Source organism: Tursiops truncatus, chromosome 3 (assembly GCF_011762595.2).
Source record: "Tursiops truncatus isolate mTurTru1 chromosome 3, mTurTru1.mat.Y, whole genome shotgun sequence".
Classification (NCBI taxonomy): domain Eukaryota; kingdom Metazoa; phylum Chordata; class Mammalia; order Artiodactyla; family Delphinidae; genus Tursiops; species Tursiops truncatus.
Window position 1 is genome coordinate 116,338,344 of NC_047036.1, and position 16,670 is coordinate 116,355,013.

The window sequence follows — 16,670 nt, forward strand, 5'->3', positions numbered from 1 at the left end:
CATGGGCCTTGGCCAAGTCAGAGAAATCTCAGGGCAGCTTGATGCCCTCTGCAGCCAGGGGTGGAGGAAGCTGCCCAACGATGGGCTGCATGAGCAGCGGGCAGGAGTGAGGATGGCGGCAGGACCACAGCTGCACGCTTGGGCCTGTCTACACGTACATCTGTGCTCACTGAGGCCTTGGGAGGCAGAGGACGACTCCTGAGGGAAGACAGGGCCCCATCTTGGGATCCATGGCCTAGGCCTGCCAGAACCATGTCATCACAGGGACTAGGCTGGGGCCCCAGAAAGGTAAAAAGGGAGGGCAATGGGGGAGCCGGTTGTAGAAGGTGTGGAGGGAAGTGACCATAGGCCTTTCCACCTCACAAAGAAGTACCTTGAGGCCACCCCTGTGACGGCAGCGCCCTCCCAGCTCACGGCAGCCAACTCTGCTGGTGGTGAAGGCTCACGCTAGAAGCTTTCCACACTGAAGAGGTGCATTCGTGCTATTGCAGCACACGTGGGCTCCTAAGGCCATGTGTCACGCTGCCTCGTCAGCCTATTTGTATTTCTTCACTGTGTTCTCCCGTGTTTGGGGATGTGGAGATGACAGATGACCTCCGAGTGGGAGAATTTGGCCGCTCCCTGGATACCACCGCGGGGATGGCGCCGATCCACCCCAAACTCAGCTCCCACTCATCTGCCCCAGCCACTTGTTCCTCTAGCCTTGCTCATCTCAATGACTGGACAGCACAAACCAAAGGCCTAGAGGGCACCTTTGATTTCTGGTCCTTCTCTGTCCCCCTAGCCGTCCATCACTGAGGGCTGCCTTCCCACCTCCTCCTGAGGCTCTGTCCATGTCTCAATACCGCCTCTGTGGTCTCTTTCCTGGATGGCCACAATCGCCTCCTCACTGGTCTTTCTTCCCTCACTCTTGCCTTCATCTCTAACCTTTTTGCTTCGCAGCTGCCACCAAAGGGGTCTTTAAAATATGTAAATTGATCAATCGCTTCCATTATCAAAACCCTCCAATGGCTTCCATCCATACTCATAATAAAGTCCCCTCCCCCTCCCCAAGTCTAATCTGGGCCTAACCACCTCTCCCACTTCATGTCCTGTCCCTGTCTTGCAGCATATTCAGACTCCACTGGCTTAGTCCAGCTCCTCTAAGAGGCCACGAGCCTTCTTATCCAGGACTTTCAAAATATCAGTGTCTCAGAGAGGCTGCTCAGGCTCCTCCTTCATTCCTTCCCTTAGCTTTGTAACTTCTCCTTGTAGTGCTTATTCTAACAATCAAAGGACTAGTTATGCAATTACTAGCTGTCCAAAGCTTAGCTCCTCCACTAGAATGTAAGCTCCCTTTGGGCAGAGGCCATGTCTGTCTGCTTCACTGGTGAACGCACCCCAGTGTCGAGCACAGCGCTTGACATGTCATAGGTGCTTAACGAATATTTACAAATATTTCTAATGAGCAAATGGACATCTGATTCTTGAGAGAAAGGTACCTTCTTCTACCATCCCAGGGTCTAGTCTGGTCTCCTCGGCCGATGATGATATCTTTTCTGTAGGTTAAAGCATTGTCTCTTACTAAAGGCAAATACTCCTGGAAGGTCATTAGGGAAATGAAAATCAAAACCACCGTGAGATAGCACTTCACACGCCCTCAGGTGGCTGTATTTAAAAAAAAAAAAAAAGATGGATAATAACAAGGGGTGGTGAAGATGTGGAGAAATGGGAACCCCCCATACTTTGCTGGTGAGAATGTAAAATGGTGCAGCCATTTTGAAACACAGCTGGTCATCCTTCAAAAAATTAAACATAGTTACTATATGACCCAGCAATTCAACTCCTAGGTGTATACCCAAGAGAACTGAAAGCGTATGTCCACACAAAAACTTGGACACAAATGTTATAGCAGCATTTTTCATAATAGTCCAAATGTGGAAACAACTAGAATGATGCAACAACCTCAGCTGATGAATATATAAACAATGTGGTAGACCCAGGCAATGGAATTATTATTCAGCCACGAAAAGGAAAGAAGTACTGACATGACTACAACATGGAGGAACCTTGAAAACATTATTTTAAGTTGAAGAAACCAGTCTTGAAAGGCCACATATTCTGTGGTTCTATTTATATGAAATGTCCGGGATAGGTAAATCCACGGCGGCAGAAAGGAGATTCTGGTTGCCAAGGACTGGGGGGGATTTAAAGAAAACACCTGGGAAGGATAAACCCAGGAAGCCTCTATCAGCCATTAGTGTCTTGGTGTGAGTGAGTTTATTGGATCTCTGAAGAGAAAATGGGCCGGGAAGGAGCTGATGCTGCAGAGATGTTCTGCCTGCTGCCAGCTCCTGCAACTGCTTTTCTCCCTTGCTCTTGGAGAAAATCTCTGCTCATCTTTCAAGGCCCAGATCAAGTATCTCTTCATCCTGTAAGGCTCCCCTCCCGCCTGCCTGGGATGCCCCCTCTCCCGTTGTTAAGTTGCCTGTCTTTCCTCTTCAGTGTGTTAGAACAGGCAGACGCTTTGAGTTCAGGTTTTAGCTTCCTGCCATTTGAGGGGACTTTGGGAGCCAAGACTGTGACCCCTCAGCGCTCAGAACAGCGTCTTGCTGAGTTAGGCCTCGCTGAAGGCTTGAGTTGACAGGACACATGGGTGCACCTGTGATTAAACAGCTAGCCTTTCTAAGCCCCCAGGTAAGGGGCAGACCCAGAAGCCTCTCCAGGTCTTCCACGATCCTGTGACACCCCAGGTCACACCTGCCTGCCCTCTGGGCAAAGCCAGGCCCGGCCCGATATCCCAGGACTTGGTACAGCCACCCCGGGACAGTCCACCCAGAAGGCCACACCCGCAAAGAAAGTTCAGGAACAGGATGAGAGCTGAAGAATGATCTGATAGAACTGGAGAGAGATACACAAGACCACAGAGGGCCGAGGAGTGGCCCAGGAGTGGGGCCTGCACTGGGCGTGCCGCTGCGGTGGGCTGGACTGGTCAGGAGGATAGCTGCCTGGGAGAGATGGCGCAGGAGGAAGAATAAAAATGGGAAGGAGAGGCCGACTACAGTTAGGGTCGGAAAGGCCATTTGGGTCGGATTTGTGAGAGCTGGGCTGTGGGACCGAGTCCTTGTTCTTTGGCTCCATGGGTCGGGGAGTGACAGGGCGAAAGCATCTTGAGGCTGCTGCTCTGGTCCAGGTTCAGCAGGGATGAAACCTGGCCCAGGATTGCCCCTAAGGTGGGGCTGGAATGAAAAGGACATACGTGAGTGAAAGATCCAGAAAGAAGACGGACCAGGACTCGCAGACTCAGACCTGGTAGATCCAGTGGTAAGGGAGATCGAGGAGCTGAGAGGCTGGGAGGACAAGGGAGGTCCCTTACAACACGGCAGACCGGGTCTGAGCCAGGCTCTCCTCTGAGGGTCACAGGGCAGGGTTCTCGTTAGACTGCGCTGGGTGCAGGGGGTACTGGAGGGCTGTCTGGTGGAAACACGGGATGAAGGGAGATGCAGGACTGGAAGTGAAGCCAACAACCAGGTAGCCAAGTGGTACGTGGAGGCTGGGTGTCAGGAGGAGGAACGAGAGCTGTGGGGTTCTGAGGACTCAGGCTAGAGTGGAGGGGGCGCGACCTGAGGACAGGCAGCCTTGGTGACTTTCCAGTCAAGGGCAATAACCAGAGGACAGCCCAGCAGGGAGGCCGCCTCCATGCCGAAGCCGGAGCTGCCTCTGCGGAGGGGGGAAGCGAAGGGTGCCGTGGGCTCCTGACCTTGCACGTTTCCCAGGGAGGGGATGATCTGTGGGAGAGGGTCCTGCCATCCCTGAACTGAGGCTGCCCCCAGGGGCCCGGGGCACCCAAGCCTTCCACCCGTGGCCCCGTGGAGCAGGCTGCCTGCACACGGGCACCCAGCAAAGCAGCGGGCAGGCAGCTTGCGCGCACCCTGGGTCTGCCTCTCCCCGGAGCCCCGCTTCAGGCAGCCCAGCCTCCCATAATTGCCTTCTAAAAATATCCTTCCCCCCACCCCCACCTCTTGATTTCAAAATATTTAGTTTTCAGGGTATTTAAAACGAGAGCTGGCGGCTCTTCCAGGTCCAGATAACAAAGCTAAACATTTATGCTTCGACTGCATTTCTCTGAATCGGCTCAGATCTTGGGGCTTGATACGGCAGTGGCAGGAGGGAGAGGAGTCAAGTGCAAGATGGATCATGTGCGGGCCTCCCTAGGGCTGGGGGGCAACTGGCCCACCCCCACAGAACCCCTCTAGGACCCCTCCCTTCGTTGGGGGACCACCTACCGCTGTTGACGAAGAGCCGGCCCCTGACGGTGTCCTTCCCCAGGATGTTCTCAGCCTCGCAGACGTACTCCCCAGCGTCCTCCACCTTCACCTTGTTGAACTGTAGTCGTGAGTTCTTTCTGGTTAGGGAGGGGATAAGAGGCGAAGAGGCGTGAGCCAGGGCTTAGGTTGGCCGTGGCTCCCCAGCAGTCACCCAGAGGTCACCTCTCCCTGCACAGCCACAGCGTCTACGCCGTGTGGACGGGAAGTAGATTCCCTCCGACCAGCCATTGCTGGGGTCCAGGTGGAGTGCAGAGTCCCCAGGGCTGGAGGGAGACCTGGGCACCCAGGACAACATTGGGATTCTAAGTCCATGAATCGTCACATTCACTTTTCCAGGGCTGGGCCTTCTCTGTAACCATTTTTCTAGGGGAGGAAAGTGGAGTCCTTAGGAAGTCGCATGGCCACCTTCCTCCTTTTCCTTTAGTGCCCTTCTCTCAGGCCCGCTGTGTCTCCCCCCACCGCCTTCCAGTAGAGCAGCTGCTGGCTCACAGCTACCTCAGCCTTCCCTTAGAAGCGGTAGCCCGTCACTCTAGATAAGCCAGGCCTATTTCCAGATACCCGGCAGGGCCACCAATCTAACAGGTTCCCATGGCAACTGTGCCCAGCCTCCCAGTCCAAACCTGTAGCTCTCTCCTGCCTTTGTGTCGGCCCTGCCACTAAGGGGCACTCTGTGGCCTCCTCAAGGGGTTTCGCTTCATTCATTCAACAAATGTTCACCGAGTGCCTTCTGTGTGCTGGGAGCTTGGATACCTCAGGGAACAAAAAGATCCTATCCTCAAGGCCTGACTTGACCCTCGTGGCTAATCTGGAGGAGGACAGGACAGGACAGATGGGAAAACTGAGTCCCAGAGGGGCTTCCGGACTTGTCCAAGGGTACCCGGCAAGGCAAAGGCAGAGGTGGGTAAGGAGCTGGAGTTGGTGAGGACTTGGGCCCCAAGCAGCTCGTGGGCTGTCTCCTGATGCTGAGGCTGACCCCTCTGTGGAGGGCTTTGCACCCAGCCCTGCATGCCACGAGTTGTGGGGCGAGGCCTGGGCAGAGACTTCAGTGCTGTGGGTGACTCCAGGGCACCTGGCCCTGCTTCCCCTCTTCTTTCTGAAGACGCTGCCAAACCTCTCCTTCCTTCCGTGGGCTTCCCTGCACTTGCCCGCGGTGCCTGGGCTCCGTAGGATCTGTTCACACCTCCCATCCCTCCCCCTGCCCCAGTGCTCTTTAGGGCCAGTCTGAGCTCCGGATTAAACCCCGGGACCCCAGCCTGGTCCCCGGGGGAAACAAAAAGTAGCATGAAAATTTCTTAACATGATGTAACCTCCTCCTCTTTTAGTCCCGAGTTAAAAAATCAGATTCCCAGAATATGCGCAGTGGGTTGGAGGAGTGGTGGCATGGGAGGTAGGGTAGCCGAGCTGTCCTGCCCTGGGCCCAGGGATGGAAAGACAGAGCCATGAAGCTGATGGGGGAAGGTGTGGATGGTGAGAAGAGAGGCTGCACCAGGGATGGAGGAGATGGCAAAATGACCCACATCCCTCCCCGGGCTGTGCTTTGGGGACCTACCTGTCTCCTGAGCTCCACCTCAGCCTCTGATGCTGGGTTCTTCCCAGACCTCCTCATTCCAAGATCCCCCAAACCAGCCTCCATGAGCTTGTCTTGTCAAAAAGGCCCTGTTGCCGTGGTGATGTCCTTGCCGACGTTACAGTGACAGCTGCCTGACTCCGTGCCACCCCTCCCGGCTCACGCCATTCTCTGTCTCCTTGGCCTGGTGTCTGCCTACAACCCTCTTCTGTCAATTCAAGTTTGTTCTCTTCATTAAACAGAGCCCTGGAGGCCCCTCTGGCTAAGACAGCATTTCCTTCCTGGCTCCAGCCTAATTAGATGCCACAGATCTCAGCTGTCCCGAACCAGGCTTCTGCTTCCTGACCACCAGCTCTTCCCTGACATTAGATGAGCAGAGGAGGGGATCACCTGAGGGTCTCCGGGTCAAGAAGCTATAGGGGACACAGACTCAGAAGCTCCTTGTCACCCACCCACAGCTGAATTCAAAGGAGCTTCCCTTACACGACATGACGTGCAGCAGGACAAGGTGGAGCTAGGCTCACAGTTAACTGGAGGAATGAAAGCTAAAACCAGAAGGAAGGGCTTCCCGCACGAAGGGGTGTGAGATGTGTGGAAAGGTGGGGGTGCAGGGAGAGCCCCTCCCCTTTAAGGTGCCAGAAAGAGGCAAGGGGACATAAACAATGACCCCTAGGTTTGCTGGCTGCAGACATCTTGGGTTACCAGGTGTGTGATGATCTCCCCAGTTCCAGGAAGGTGGCCCCAGCCTTGCACAAGAGGCTCTGGGGTCAGTGCTGAAGGGTAGGGCTCTGTGGGGCTCTCAGGCCCCTAAAGAGTGCGGGCAACTACGTTTCTCTTCTCCTCACTCCTAGCTCCAGTCCGAAGCCCCAAGGACTCAGGACTCCCTCCCACCTTCTGGCAGGCCTAGTGCCCGCTTGCTAGGCTGACCTAGGTCTGCCCCTGTGATGGACACCCCTCCCCTCCTTCCTCAGCCAGTTTTCTGCTGGCAGGGACTAGGGATCTGGGTGGCTGCTTCCTCCACCCGTCCGCATGTTCCTCAGTGCCTATCTCCTGCTGCCTGCCTGAGGGGCCAGTTCCAGCCTGCCCCTCATAAATAAGGGAACACTCGGCTCTGCACGGGTGGGCTCCATGCCCAGGGCTGGGGAGGGGGACGGTTTTCTCCTGGCACAGGAAGCCTTGGGTGAGACACCTCAGCGGGGCAGTCCCAGAGACAGGCGGCACCCACCGGGAATGGGTCTCCGTAGACCAAGAGTGATGTCAAGACAGAGTGTGGCCTGGGCAGAACGGAGCGCTGGGAGGGCCAGAGTGCAAGCTGCAGCGTGGGCAGAAGGAAAGAGAAGATTTTGCCAGAAAGGAGACTCCCGCCCCTCACCCCTAGCCCCCATGCCAGGTGAAGTATGTGTCTAGAGGTGGCAGCTCTCTGAGTCACAACATGGGAGTCAGAAGTTCTCCATCATGGCCCCTCCTCCAACCCATCGCCTCACTGCAGGGAGCCCAGGGGCATGACGGGTGGAGCAAGGCAGTTTCAGAAATGCAGCAGATGGGACAAGGTCCTGACAGGAAGGGAGCAGAGGCACACTTCAGGCTCTCAGGGGTCCTTAGTACCCAGGAGGAGACCCAGATGATATGACCAGGCCGTTTCCAGACTGGGTGACCCATTTGTCTGATGACACTGTGGCTTGACCAGGACAGTAACTTGTTCAAAGGCCAGCCCAGAGGGTGTCCTGCCCAGTCCTAGGGGCACCCTGCACCCAGGAGAGGAGAGCTAGTCCTGCGAGATCCTCATCAATTCACACCGGAAGTAGACCTCCTCTGCCAGGCCACACAGGAGACAGGGTGTGTCTGGGTGGTGGTCTTGGAGGCTCTCATGCTGGGAGAGACAGCCCCCCAACCATGCTATGAAGCCGTGTCTAAGGCATTGTGGGAGGAGACGGTGAGAGCTTGCTGGAGGGCTCAGGAGGGTGACCCAGAGGATGTGACATCTAAGCCGGGCCTTGGAGAATTTTGCAGAGGACAAGGTGAGAGGAGGGGGGCGGGCACTGCCAGCACAGAGAACAGTCTGGGCCCAAGGCCAGGGGTCAGGAGCACCGAGGTGTAGGGGAACAGCGAGGCAGTGAGTTACAGGCCAGGAAGGGGAGCGTCAGAAGGGCCCCAAGACCTAGGCTGTCCTGGCATACTGCAGGCTCTCGAGATCTGTCAAGCAAATGAATGAATGATCAGATATGTGCCCTGTTAGAAAGATCATCCCCTGTCAGAGTCACAGGGGTCAGTGAGTCTGTGGACCCCTCGAATTGCAAGCAAAACCAGGTGTATAAAGAGCATGTTTTCTGAAGCAAGGGTCAAGGTCTTTACCAGATTCCCCACTAGAAGCTAGACTAGAAGCTCCGTGAAGGTGGGGACCGTGTCTGCTCCGATTCTTGGTGCAAACCCAGCCTCTGATAGAGTGCCTGGCACACAACTGTTGCTCAGCACATGTATGTGAGATACAGAAATGAATTCACAGAGGGGCCTGTGGCCCAGAAAAGGTGGGGTGTGGTCAAGAGTGAGACCGTGGAGGAAAAGAGGCTAAAGCCAGGGAGGGCAGAAGTGAGCAGGGAGAAGGGTGCCTCCTTCCAGAGGCGGGGTATCCACCTGGAGGGGACGGCATGGGGGCAGGTGCCAGCCAGCGGGCAGTCTGGTTCTGCCACAGCTGAGACGGGAGCACAAGGGGCAAGGCGGAGAGGCTAGACTGGGCCATTCTGGGTTAGAGATGTCTGTGGAGCTTTTCTGGTAAGCAGCCTGAGGTGACTTCTAAAAATTCACTACTGACCCAGAAAACCCCTCAAAAATCATGCAAATCATAGAGATTCAAGTCTTCGTGTTCACTTTAAGAACACTCGTGAAACTGTCCGGGTCATTAAGGGTATGCATATCTGAAAAGCCACCAAGTATCTGAAGGATGTCACTTTACAGAAAAAACCTGTGCCATTCCATCATTACAATGGTGGAGCTGGTAGGTGTGCCCAGGCCAAACAGGGGGGCTGGAAGCAGGGTTGGTGGCCCAAAAGAGTGCTGAATTTTTACTGCACCTGCTCAAAAATGCAGAGAGTAATGCTGAACTTAAGGGCTTAGATGTAGATTCTCTGGTCATTGAGCACATCCAGGTGAACAAAGTCCCCAAGATGGGGCGCAGGACTTACAGAACTCATGGTCGGATCAACCCATACATGAGCTCTCCCTGCCACCTTGAGATGATTCTTACTGAAAAAGAACAGATTGTTCCTAAACCGGAAGAGGAGGTTGCACAGAAGAAAAGGATATCCAGAAGAAACTGAAGAAACAAAAACTTACGGCCTGGGAATAAATGCTGCAAAAAAAAAAAAAAAAAAAAAGATCTGTGGGGTATCTCCGGGGTGGTAACTAAGTGTTTACCTGGCAGCATGGGTCTGGAAAAAGAAAGGCCATCAAACTAGAGATGGAGGCTTGGGGGTCATCAAATATAAGAGGGTGAAATCACCTACCGGTGGAGAGGGGAGAAGAGTGAAGCCCCGAACACAGCAAAGTCCCAGCATGCGTGACGCCTGAGACAGGGTGCTCAGAGGCACAAGAGGACCAGCAGGAGGACCACAGGGGCAAGGAAGCAGGTGGCACCCATGCCAAAGGCTGCTGAGAGGCCTGGCGGCTGGGAAACTCTGAGTTCACAGGGTCTGTCGAGAGCCACAGCTGCAGAGAATTGGGGTTGTATTCACAGGGCAGATTTCTGCAGAGCAAAGAGGAGTGGAGGATGAGCTGTAGAGTCAGTGGGTGCGAAACTCCCTCCACGTGGTGATCGAGGGAAGGAGCAAGATGGGGCAACAGCCGGAGGAGGAACGGGAGGCAGCAACGTGGAGGGAAAGCTTTTAGAAGAGAGGCGATGGTAGTGGTTTGTTGGGGGGAGAGAGAGAGGCTGAAGTCACCAAAGAAAGGAGTTTGTTGGTGGCACAAGGGCTCTGTGTGTGCAGGAGGATGTGGGTGAGTGTGAGGGCCACGTGCGGATCAGGAGTGGGATGAGGATGGGCCATGTTGTGGACTGTTTGAGAGTAATGCGGCCGGCAAGGAGCACCCCGTCTCCTGACTTCTGCTGTCTCAGTGAAGTAGGGGGAAGGGGAGACGGGGCCCCCCAAACTGTAGAAGCCTGTCCACTCCTCTCTCCAGCTCAGAGCCAGGCTTGGCGGGGAAGGGGTGAGGTGGCCTCAGAAGGTGAGCTTGATGGGCACCCTGTAGACTGGTGACACCCCAGACCCCCCTCCCAAGTTCCCTGAGGAAGCAGTGTTCTTTCAGCCATAAACCTTTGATCTGCACCAAATCCTCTTAAATTACTTTCTGTTTTCTGCCTGGACCACTTTCCAGGGTGACCAGTCCTGTCTTTGCTCCCTGTTCACAGAGAGAGAGTCAGAAAACTGGAAGCCCTGCCCAGACCCCTGACCCCCACCTCCTCTTTCACAGGTTTCGGAGACTAAGGCCTGAGGGCAGGATGTGTACATCCGGGGTCACCTGGCGAACCAGGATCAGCCTGAGCCCAGACCCTTTTTCCATCACTTTCTCTTGTCGGACAGGTTGGAGGGTCCTCTAAAATCATCTTCATTTGCATTTTGCAGGGGTGAGGAGGAAATGATAGCTCCTCCGGAGGGGCAGGAAAGGCGGGGGCGTGCCTCAGCCAGAGAGGGAAGTCCACAGGGCCCTCAGGGCCCGCAGAACAGACGTCAGGCTTGTCCTGCCTTCTCACAGCCCCTCAGGAGAGAGGTGAGGGGCTGCCCTTGGACGTCTGGCTTCTCTGGTGCCTGGAGCCCCCCGTCTGGCCAATCCAAGATGGAAGAGAGGCCACCTTCCACAGCCCAGAGACCCTAGAGCTTCAGATTCTCTTCCCTGGAGCACTGACTCAAAGACTAAAGTCAATTTCCATGTCACAGGGGAACTGTCTGAGATACAGACTCCTTCGACACCAGTCAAAGCCATGTGCCTTTCCCTCACCTGGCTGTCTGCCCAGTGCCAGCTTGCTGAGCTGAGGAACCAGCCCGTCATCACACGTGCCCTCCCAGACCCAATCTAGAGTCAGGGTCCTTCACCAAAAACTGCCCAATGGTGGGCTTTCCGACCCTGTGGCAGGTCCTTTGAGAAGCTTTATGCCCAAGATGGGACTCCACAGTTAAAGCTGATTTGGACAATCAAATTGCCTTCAACCATCCAGGGACATTAATTAAGCAGGTACCGTCATCTGCAAGACGCTGGGGCAGCATCACCAGAGGGGCTGGAGCTGCCAGGAGAAACTGGGCGCCACAAAAGAGGGGGGACTGGAACTGGTTCCACCGGTGGATCTGGGGGAACAACCCTGGGCTCTTCCCGGCTCAGGCCCCTCCTTCTGAGGAAGGATCAGGGGTGGCCGGGTGGATGGAGGGAGGGATGTCGCTCACCTGCCATTGCCGTACTTGATGCGAATGTCGCGGCTGCGGTTGAGCTCCTTGCCGTCCTTGAACCAGCGGTAGGAGGGCTGGGGGTTACCAGCTGCTGCCTCACACTTCAGTGATTGCTTCTCACCCACCTGTCCCGTCTGGCTCTTCATCTTCTTCAGCTTGGGCCGGGTGGCTGTGGGGATACAAGGCAGGAGGTGAGCGTGTTGGTGGTGGGGCAGCGCCAAGCACGCGCAGCAGAGGAAGGGCCACTGTCCTTGGGGGGTGGGGAAGAGGGTGAGCCTGGGGAGCCACCCCTCCTGGTGTCACTTCCTAGTTCAAATCAACAAGCCTTCACGGAGGGTCTGCGTTGATGTCAGTGTGGGTACCGCCTGTGGAGAGTTTTCCTTCATGCCTGGAATGGTACTCAGAGCTTGATACACATTAGCTGATGAAAATCACCCCGTGAGTTCATTGCAATGATTAAACCCATTTACAGATGGGGAAAACTGAGGCTCAGAGTGGTGAAGTCACTTCCCCAAGGGGCTGGAACTGGAATTCAAACCCAGGTCTCCTTGACTTCAGTGCTCAAGATCTAATTCCTGTCCCAGACCCCCAGGCCTATGCTGGGCCCAGAGGACACAAGTGGACCAAAATGACAGACACAGCTCCTGCCCTCAGGAAGTTCAGTCTAGCAGAGGAGCTGGAACCTGGCCTTGACATCACAGCGTGGTTTATGGAGGCCTGGGGGTGCTGAAGCCCAGAGGTGTGTCTCCAACCTAGAGTGGGGGAGGAGCTAACTCAGCTGAGAGTTAAAGGATGGGGGAGCTAGAAGGGAGGGAGGTGGCCCAGGCTGTGGTTTATCAGAATCGCACGTGGTCAGCAAGGTGAGCTGCCCTGAATGGGTGAAGTGGTGTGGCTGTGTGGGGGCTGGGGCCTGGGGCTACACTGGTGGGCACAGGGCTGCAGGGCTCCAAATGCCAAGCTAAGAGGTTTCTCCCATTTTTCTTGAACACCATTCTATTTCCACCTGCCCTGGTCTCCCATGTTTCATCTCCTTGCCCCCCTCCCTCTAACAACCTAAAAAAAGAAAAGGAAAAAGTACTCTGTTCTTAGGACAGTGATGGCAAGTCCATGCTCCCTGCTGGGGCGTGTGATAATTTCCACTGGGACAGCCCTGTAAAGGATACCCAGTGCCTTTGTGTGTGCTCTCATTTGGTCACCGAGCTCTGTAAGGCAAGTGTCATGCTAACATAAAGGGTGAAGATGAGACTCAGGTTAAGTAACTTGGCCAAGGTCACCCAGCCAGGCAGCCACAGAGCCCAGGTATCTGGATGTGCAGTGTGCCAGGCTTGTAGCAGGCCGGTGTCTGCTTTTGCAGCCTCAATGGCTCTCTTTGAGGAACAGAGAAACTGGTTGAGGGGAGGGTCTGCTGGGGCCAGAGAGTTGTCTGGGGACTGACTGACCCTGTCTAGGCCATTCGTCCTTCCCCCACCAGTTCAGAGTCACAGCTCAAGCTGGCTCTGGATAAAGACAGGTGAGAGGGCCTGGCTACAGGGGCCCCTCACTGAACCTAACCCTGGGCTGCTGCTTTTAGTAGGGAGTAGATGAGCGTGGGGTACAGGGGTAGAGGGAGCATGGAGAGAAAGTGCTCCCAAAGCCTTAAAAAATATAGTACATAGATTCAAAAAAATGGTGCTTGTGAAATGAGTTTGTTCATTTTAGAAAATTCAAAAATACAAATGGATAAAAGAAAATAAAATCATCCATTATCCTAGTACTTACCAGTATTTAAAACACACATACACACACACACACACACACACACACACACACACACACACACGCACCTACACATCTATTTTTAAACAAAGTGGGATCAGTGCCAGTAACATGTTTCTTTCATGTAATGAAACACTGTAAGCCTTTCATCTTGGCATTAACTATTAATAACATTTTGCAAACTGACTTCTATAGGACAGGCATATCCAGAAAGAGGATAATAGATACTACCTAAGAAAACGGTTCCACGAGCAAATCAGTTTGGGAAACATGTGGGTAAACATTAAAGAAGTCTCTTCATTGACTTCAGTATGATTCCCCAAGTAAGGGTCTTGGAGCTTTGTTGGGAAACCCTTGACTTTATTTCCTTGAAATGCTATTATCTGGAATAAGTTCTATAACATAACAACTTATGTGTGTATGTATTTATAGATATATAAATATTTTAATAGAGAATATATTCACATGATTCAAAATTCAAGAAGTGAAAAGGGGTATATGGCTTAAAAAACAGATCTCCCTCTAACTTCTGACCAAGGCCACACAGTTGCCTTTCTAGAAGGCAATCAATTTTATCAGTTCCTTTTACATCCTTTCAGAGACCTTTTAAGCATAAACAAAAACCCCTAGTATTTACACACACATTTTTTCCCTGTAGCACCATTTTTAGGGTTGCATAATATTCCTGAATGGGTGAATCAGAACTTATGTAACCAATTCCTACTGTGGAGCATTCAGCATACATTCTCCCCTGCCTCACCACACCCCATCACAGACAAGCCCAGAGGAACACCCTTGCAGCTTCATCCAGTGTATATATCCAGTGCACATCAACCTTTGCACAGATCCAGCGTATACTCCTGTAAGGGCAGTGAGGCTCCTGACTCAGACTGCCTGTATTCAACCCACGCTTTGCTATTTGTTAGTTCTATGTCCTCAGGCTATCGCCTTAATCCTGTGCCTCAGCTTCCTCATCTGTAAAACACAGGTGATAAAAACAGCTCCTACCTTATGGGATGATGATTGAGGATTATATGAGATAAGGGATGTAGAGCTCTGGCACGCACAGAGCATTTAATAAAGGTTAGCTATTACTGTTATTATTATCCACAATTATTTCCTAAGGCAATCTTCCTAAAAGTGGAATTGTTGCACCAGAAAGGTGTGCAGTTTTCCTCAGCTTTACACGTTGCCAAACTGCGTTCTGGAAAGGTTGCACCAATTTGCACTCCCACCAGTGAACGATGGTGCCTGTTTTTTCCACACCTTCACCACATGAGGCATTATCATGTATTTAATCTCTGCCAATTAGCTAGGCAAAAGATAATGCCTCTTTGTTGTTTTCATTTGCACTTATTTGATACCTGGTGAGGCTGACCGCTTTTCATAAGTGTATTGGCTCATTGTATTTCTTCTTTTTGAATTGCCTGTTCTTGTCTGCACTCTTGTTTTTCTACTGGGTGCTCATCTTCTTACTGATCTGTAAGAGTTCTTTATAAATAGCAAGGCTATTCACCTTTTGCCACAATGTTTTTCCCCAATTACCTGCTTCTGACATTTTTAAATGCTGGTTTATTGTTTTGGGTTTTTTTTTTTTTTTTTGACACTCGGAGGTTTTATGTGTATCAACCTATCAATCTGTGGGACTTTCTGGAACTTCATTATTCTAGTGTGATTGAAGCCCTGCCTCAGCATCCTTCTCCCTTACCTACACCCCACTGTCCTCCGTCTGCTTGCTCTCGGGGCCCCGTCACTCCTTATCAATAGTTATCAACCCTAGATGCTAATGAGAACCATATGGGAAGCTTTAAAAAGTGTGTCAGTGCCAGGGACATTGTTCTGGACATTCTGAAGCAGGACCTGTGAGGATGGGTCCAGGTATGTGGGTTTTAAAAATATATAATAAATATGTAACATACTCTAGGCAAGAGCACATATTGTAAGCGTAGAGCTTGACAGCAAGCTGCAAGCTGAACACATCTTCACAGGCGGCTTTGCTCCAATGTTGGGTTGACACACAGTGATCTAACCTCTTGGTCACCTGGTGACCTGCAACTAGGCTCCTCCCCCTCCTCGTGAACTGGGGACACAGAGAGCTCTTCTCAAGTTCTCAGGTGCCTCCTTACCCTGCTTGGAGAGTGTTGACCTTCCCTGAAGTTCTGAGGTTAGGGAGACTCCTGACCCCACCCTCCCCAACCCAGGCCCCCTTCCTCCCAATGAGCCAGGGTGGGGGTGGTGGAATACCTGGTGGGAGGAGGTGGTGCTTCCTGACAAGTCCTGGCGCCCTGTGCCCTGAGCCCGAGGCCACTGCTTAATGGTGGTGGTACTGGTTACACAGAGACTGACCCAGAAACAGCAGACACGACCCCAGTTCAGAGGGCCCGAGGAACTGGGGGCTTCAAGGTCGTTCCCTGCCACCAATGGGAAACCCAGGACAGCATTTCAGATGACAAGGAGCCACCCCATCTAGTGAGAACCTTGTGTGACCTGACCCGAGTGACAGTCCACTCACTTCAGAACAACCCCATCCAGTTCACTTTTTCCCCATTCATTCACCCTACTATATACCAGGCACTGTTCTGGGCCCTGAGTGTACAGTGGTGAACAAGGCAGATAAACTTCCTGCTCTTGGGAGCCTGCATTAGAGTGAGGAGAGTAGATAACAGCAAACAATCTCAGGAAATATGAGGCAGTAATAAGCTCCTGGATAAAGGCCTTGAGGGGTGAATGCGCTTGGTGAGTTCAAGGGATAAAAGAGGCCCAGGTGGCTAGAAGATTCTGGAAGGCAGGGGAGCCTGGAGAAGTAGGCCCAGGTGACTGACATGAGGCTGTGTGAGCTAGGACGAAAAGTCTGGGTTTGTTTTGCCTCCCCCCGCCACTTTTTATGTGCTTACTAGAAAACTTTAAATTACATATGTGGATCGCATTATATTCCTGTTAGACAGCACTGGGCTAAAGGATGGCAATAAAAACCACCATACATTTCAATCATGCTGTGTTCTTTACGAAGAGTCTTCTTTTCTGTCTCTTAACAGTTCCTCACGAGCATCATCTGAGATACTGAAAGCCTATGTCTCCTGCTCTAGCAGCATCCAGTCCTGGTCCCTGTTCACAGATACCTTAGTTCACGGCTCTTTGAAAGCCAAGGATGTGTGTTTTGAAAGGAATGGGACCCTGTGAACAGGCTGCATTTTTTACTTCAAGCAAGTCCCTTGGAGAGAGGAGCGGCAGCCCAGGAAGAACACCCCGCAGGTGGCACTGGGAACACTGCCCAGAGGACCTCTGTACCCTCACTCCTGGGCCTGGAGCCCTGTCAGGCTTTCTGCAGTGAGGAGCGTGGACAACCTGCGCAAGATGGCCCTGGAGTTTTGTAGATGTGATGGGAAGTATCAGAGGCTTATAAGTCGGGGAATGACTTGATCTTACTTTACTTTCTGCATTTTAAGCTCGTTCTTATCCTGAGCCACCATTGCTTCTCCCACTGCATCCCATCGGATTCAGTACCAGACCCTGGGAACACCTGGGACAAGGCTAAGAGGCTGCTGACACAGCAGACTTTGAGGAGCTGAAGATAGAGCTTAGACATGAGTGGGCCAGCTCTAGCCCCAG

General features: G+C 52.9%; 1 protein-coding gene across 1 annotated transcript in view; it reads right to left on the bottom strand.

Annotated features, from left to right (window-relative positions):
- NRG2 (neuregulin 2) overlaps positions 1-16,670 on the bottom strand; it is a 55,663-nt gene that overhangs the window by 25,645 nt on the left and 13,348 nt on the right. The window contains exons 2-3 of the mRNA XM_073802592.1: positions 11,304-11,475; positions 4,266-4,384 (exon numbers count right to left, since the gene is read on the bottom strand). Coding sequence (XP_073658693.1) covers positions 4,266-4,384; positions 11,304-11,475 — 291 coding nt within the window. The remainder of the gene's footprint in view (positions 1-4,265; positions 4,385-11,303; positions 11,476-16,670) is intronic.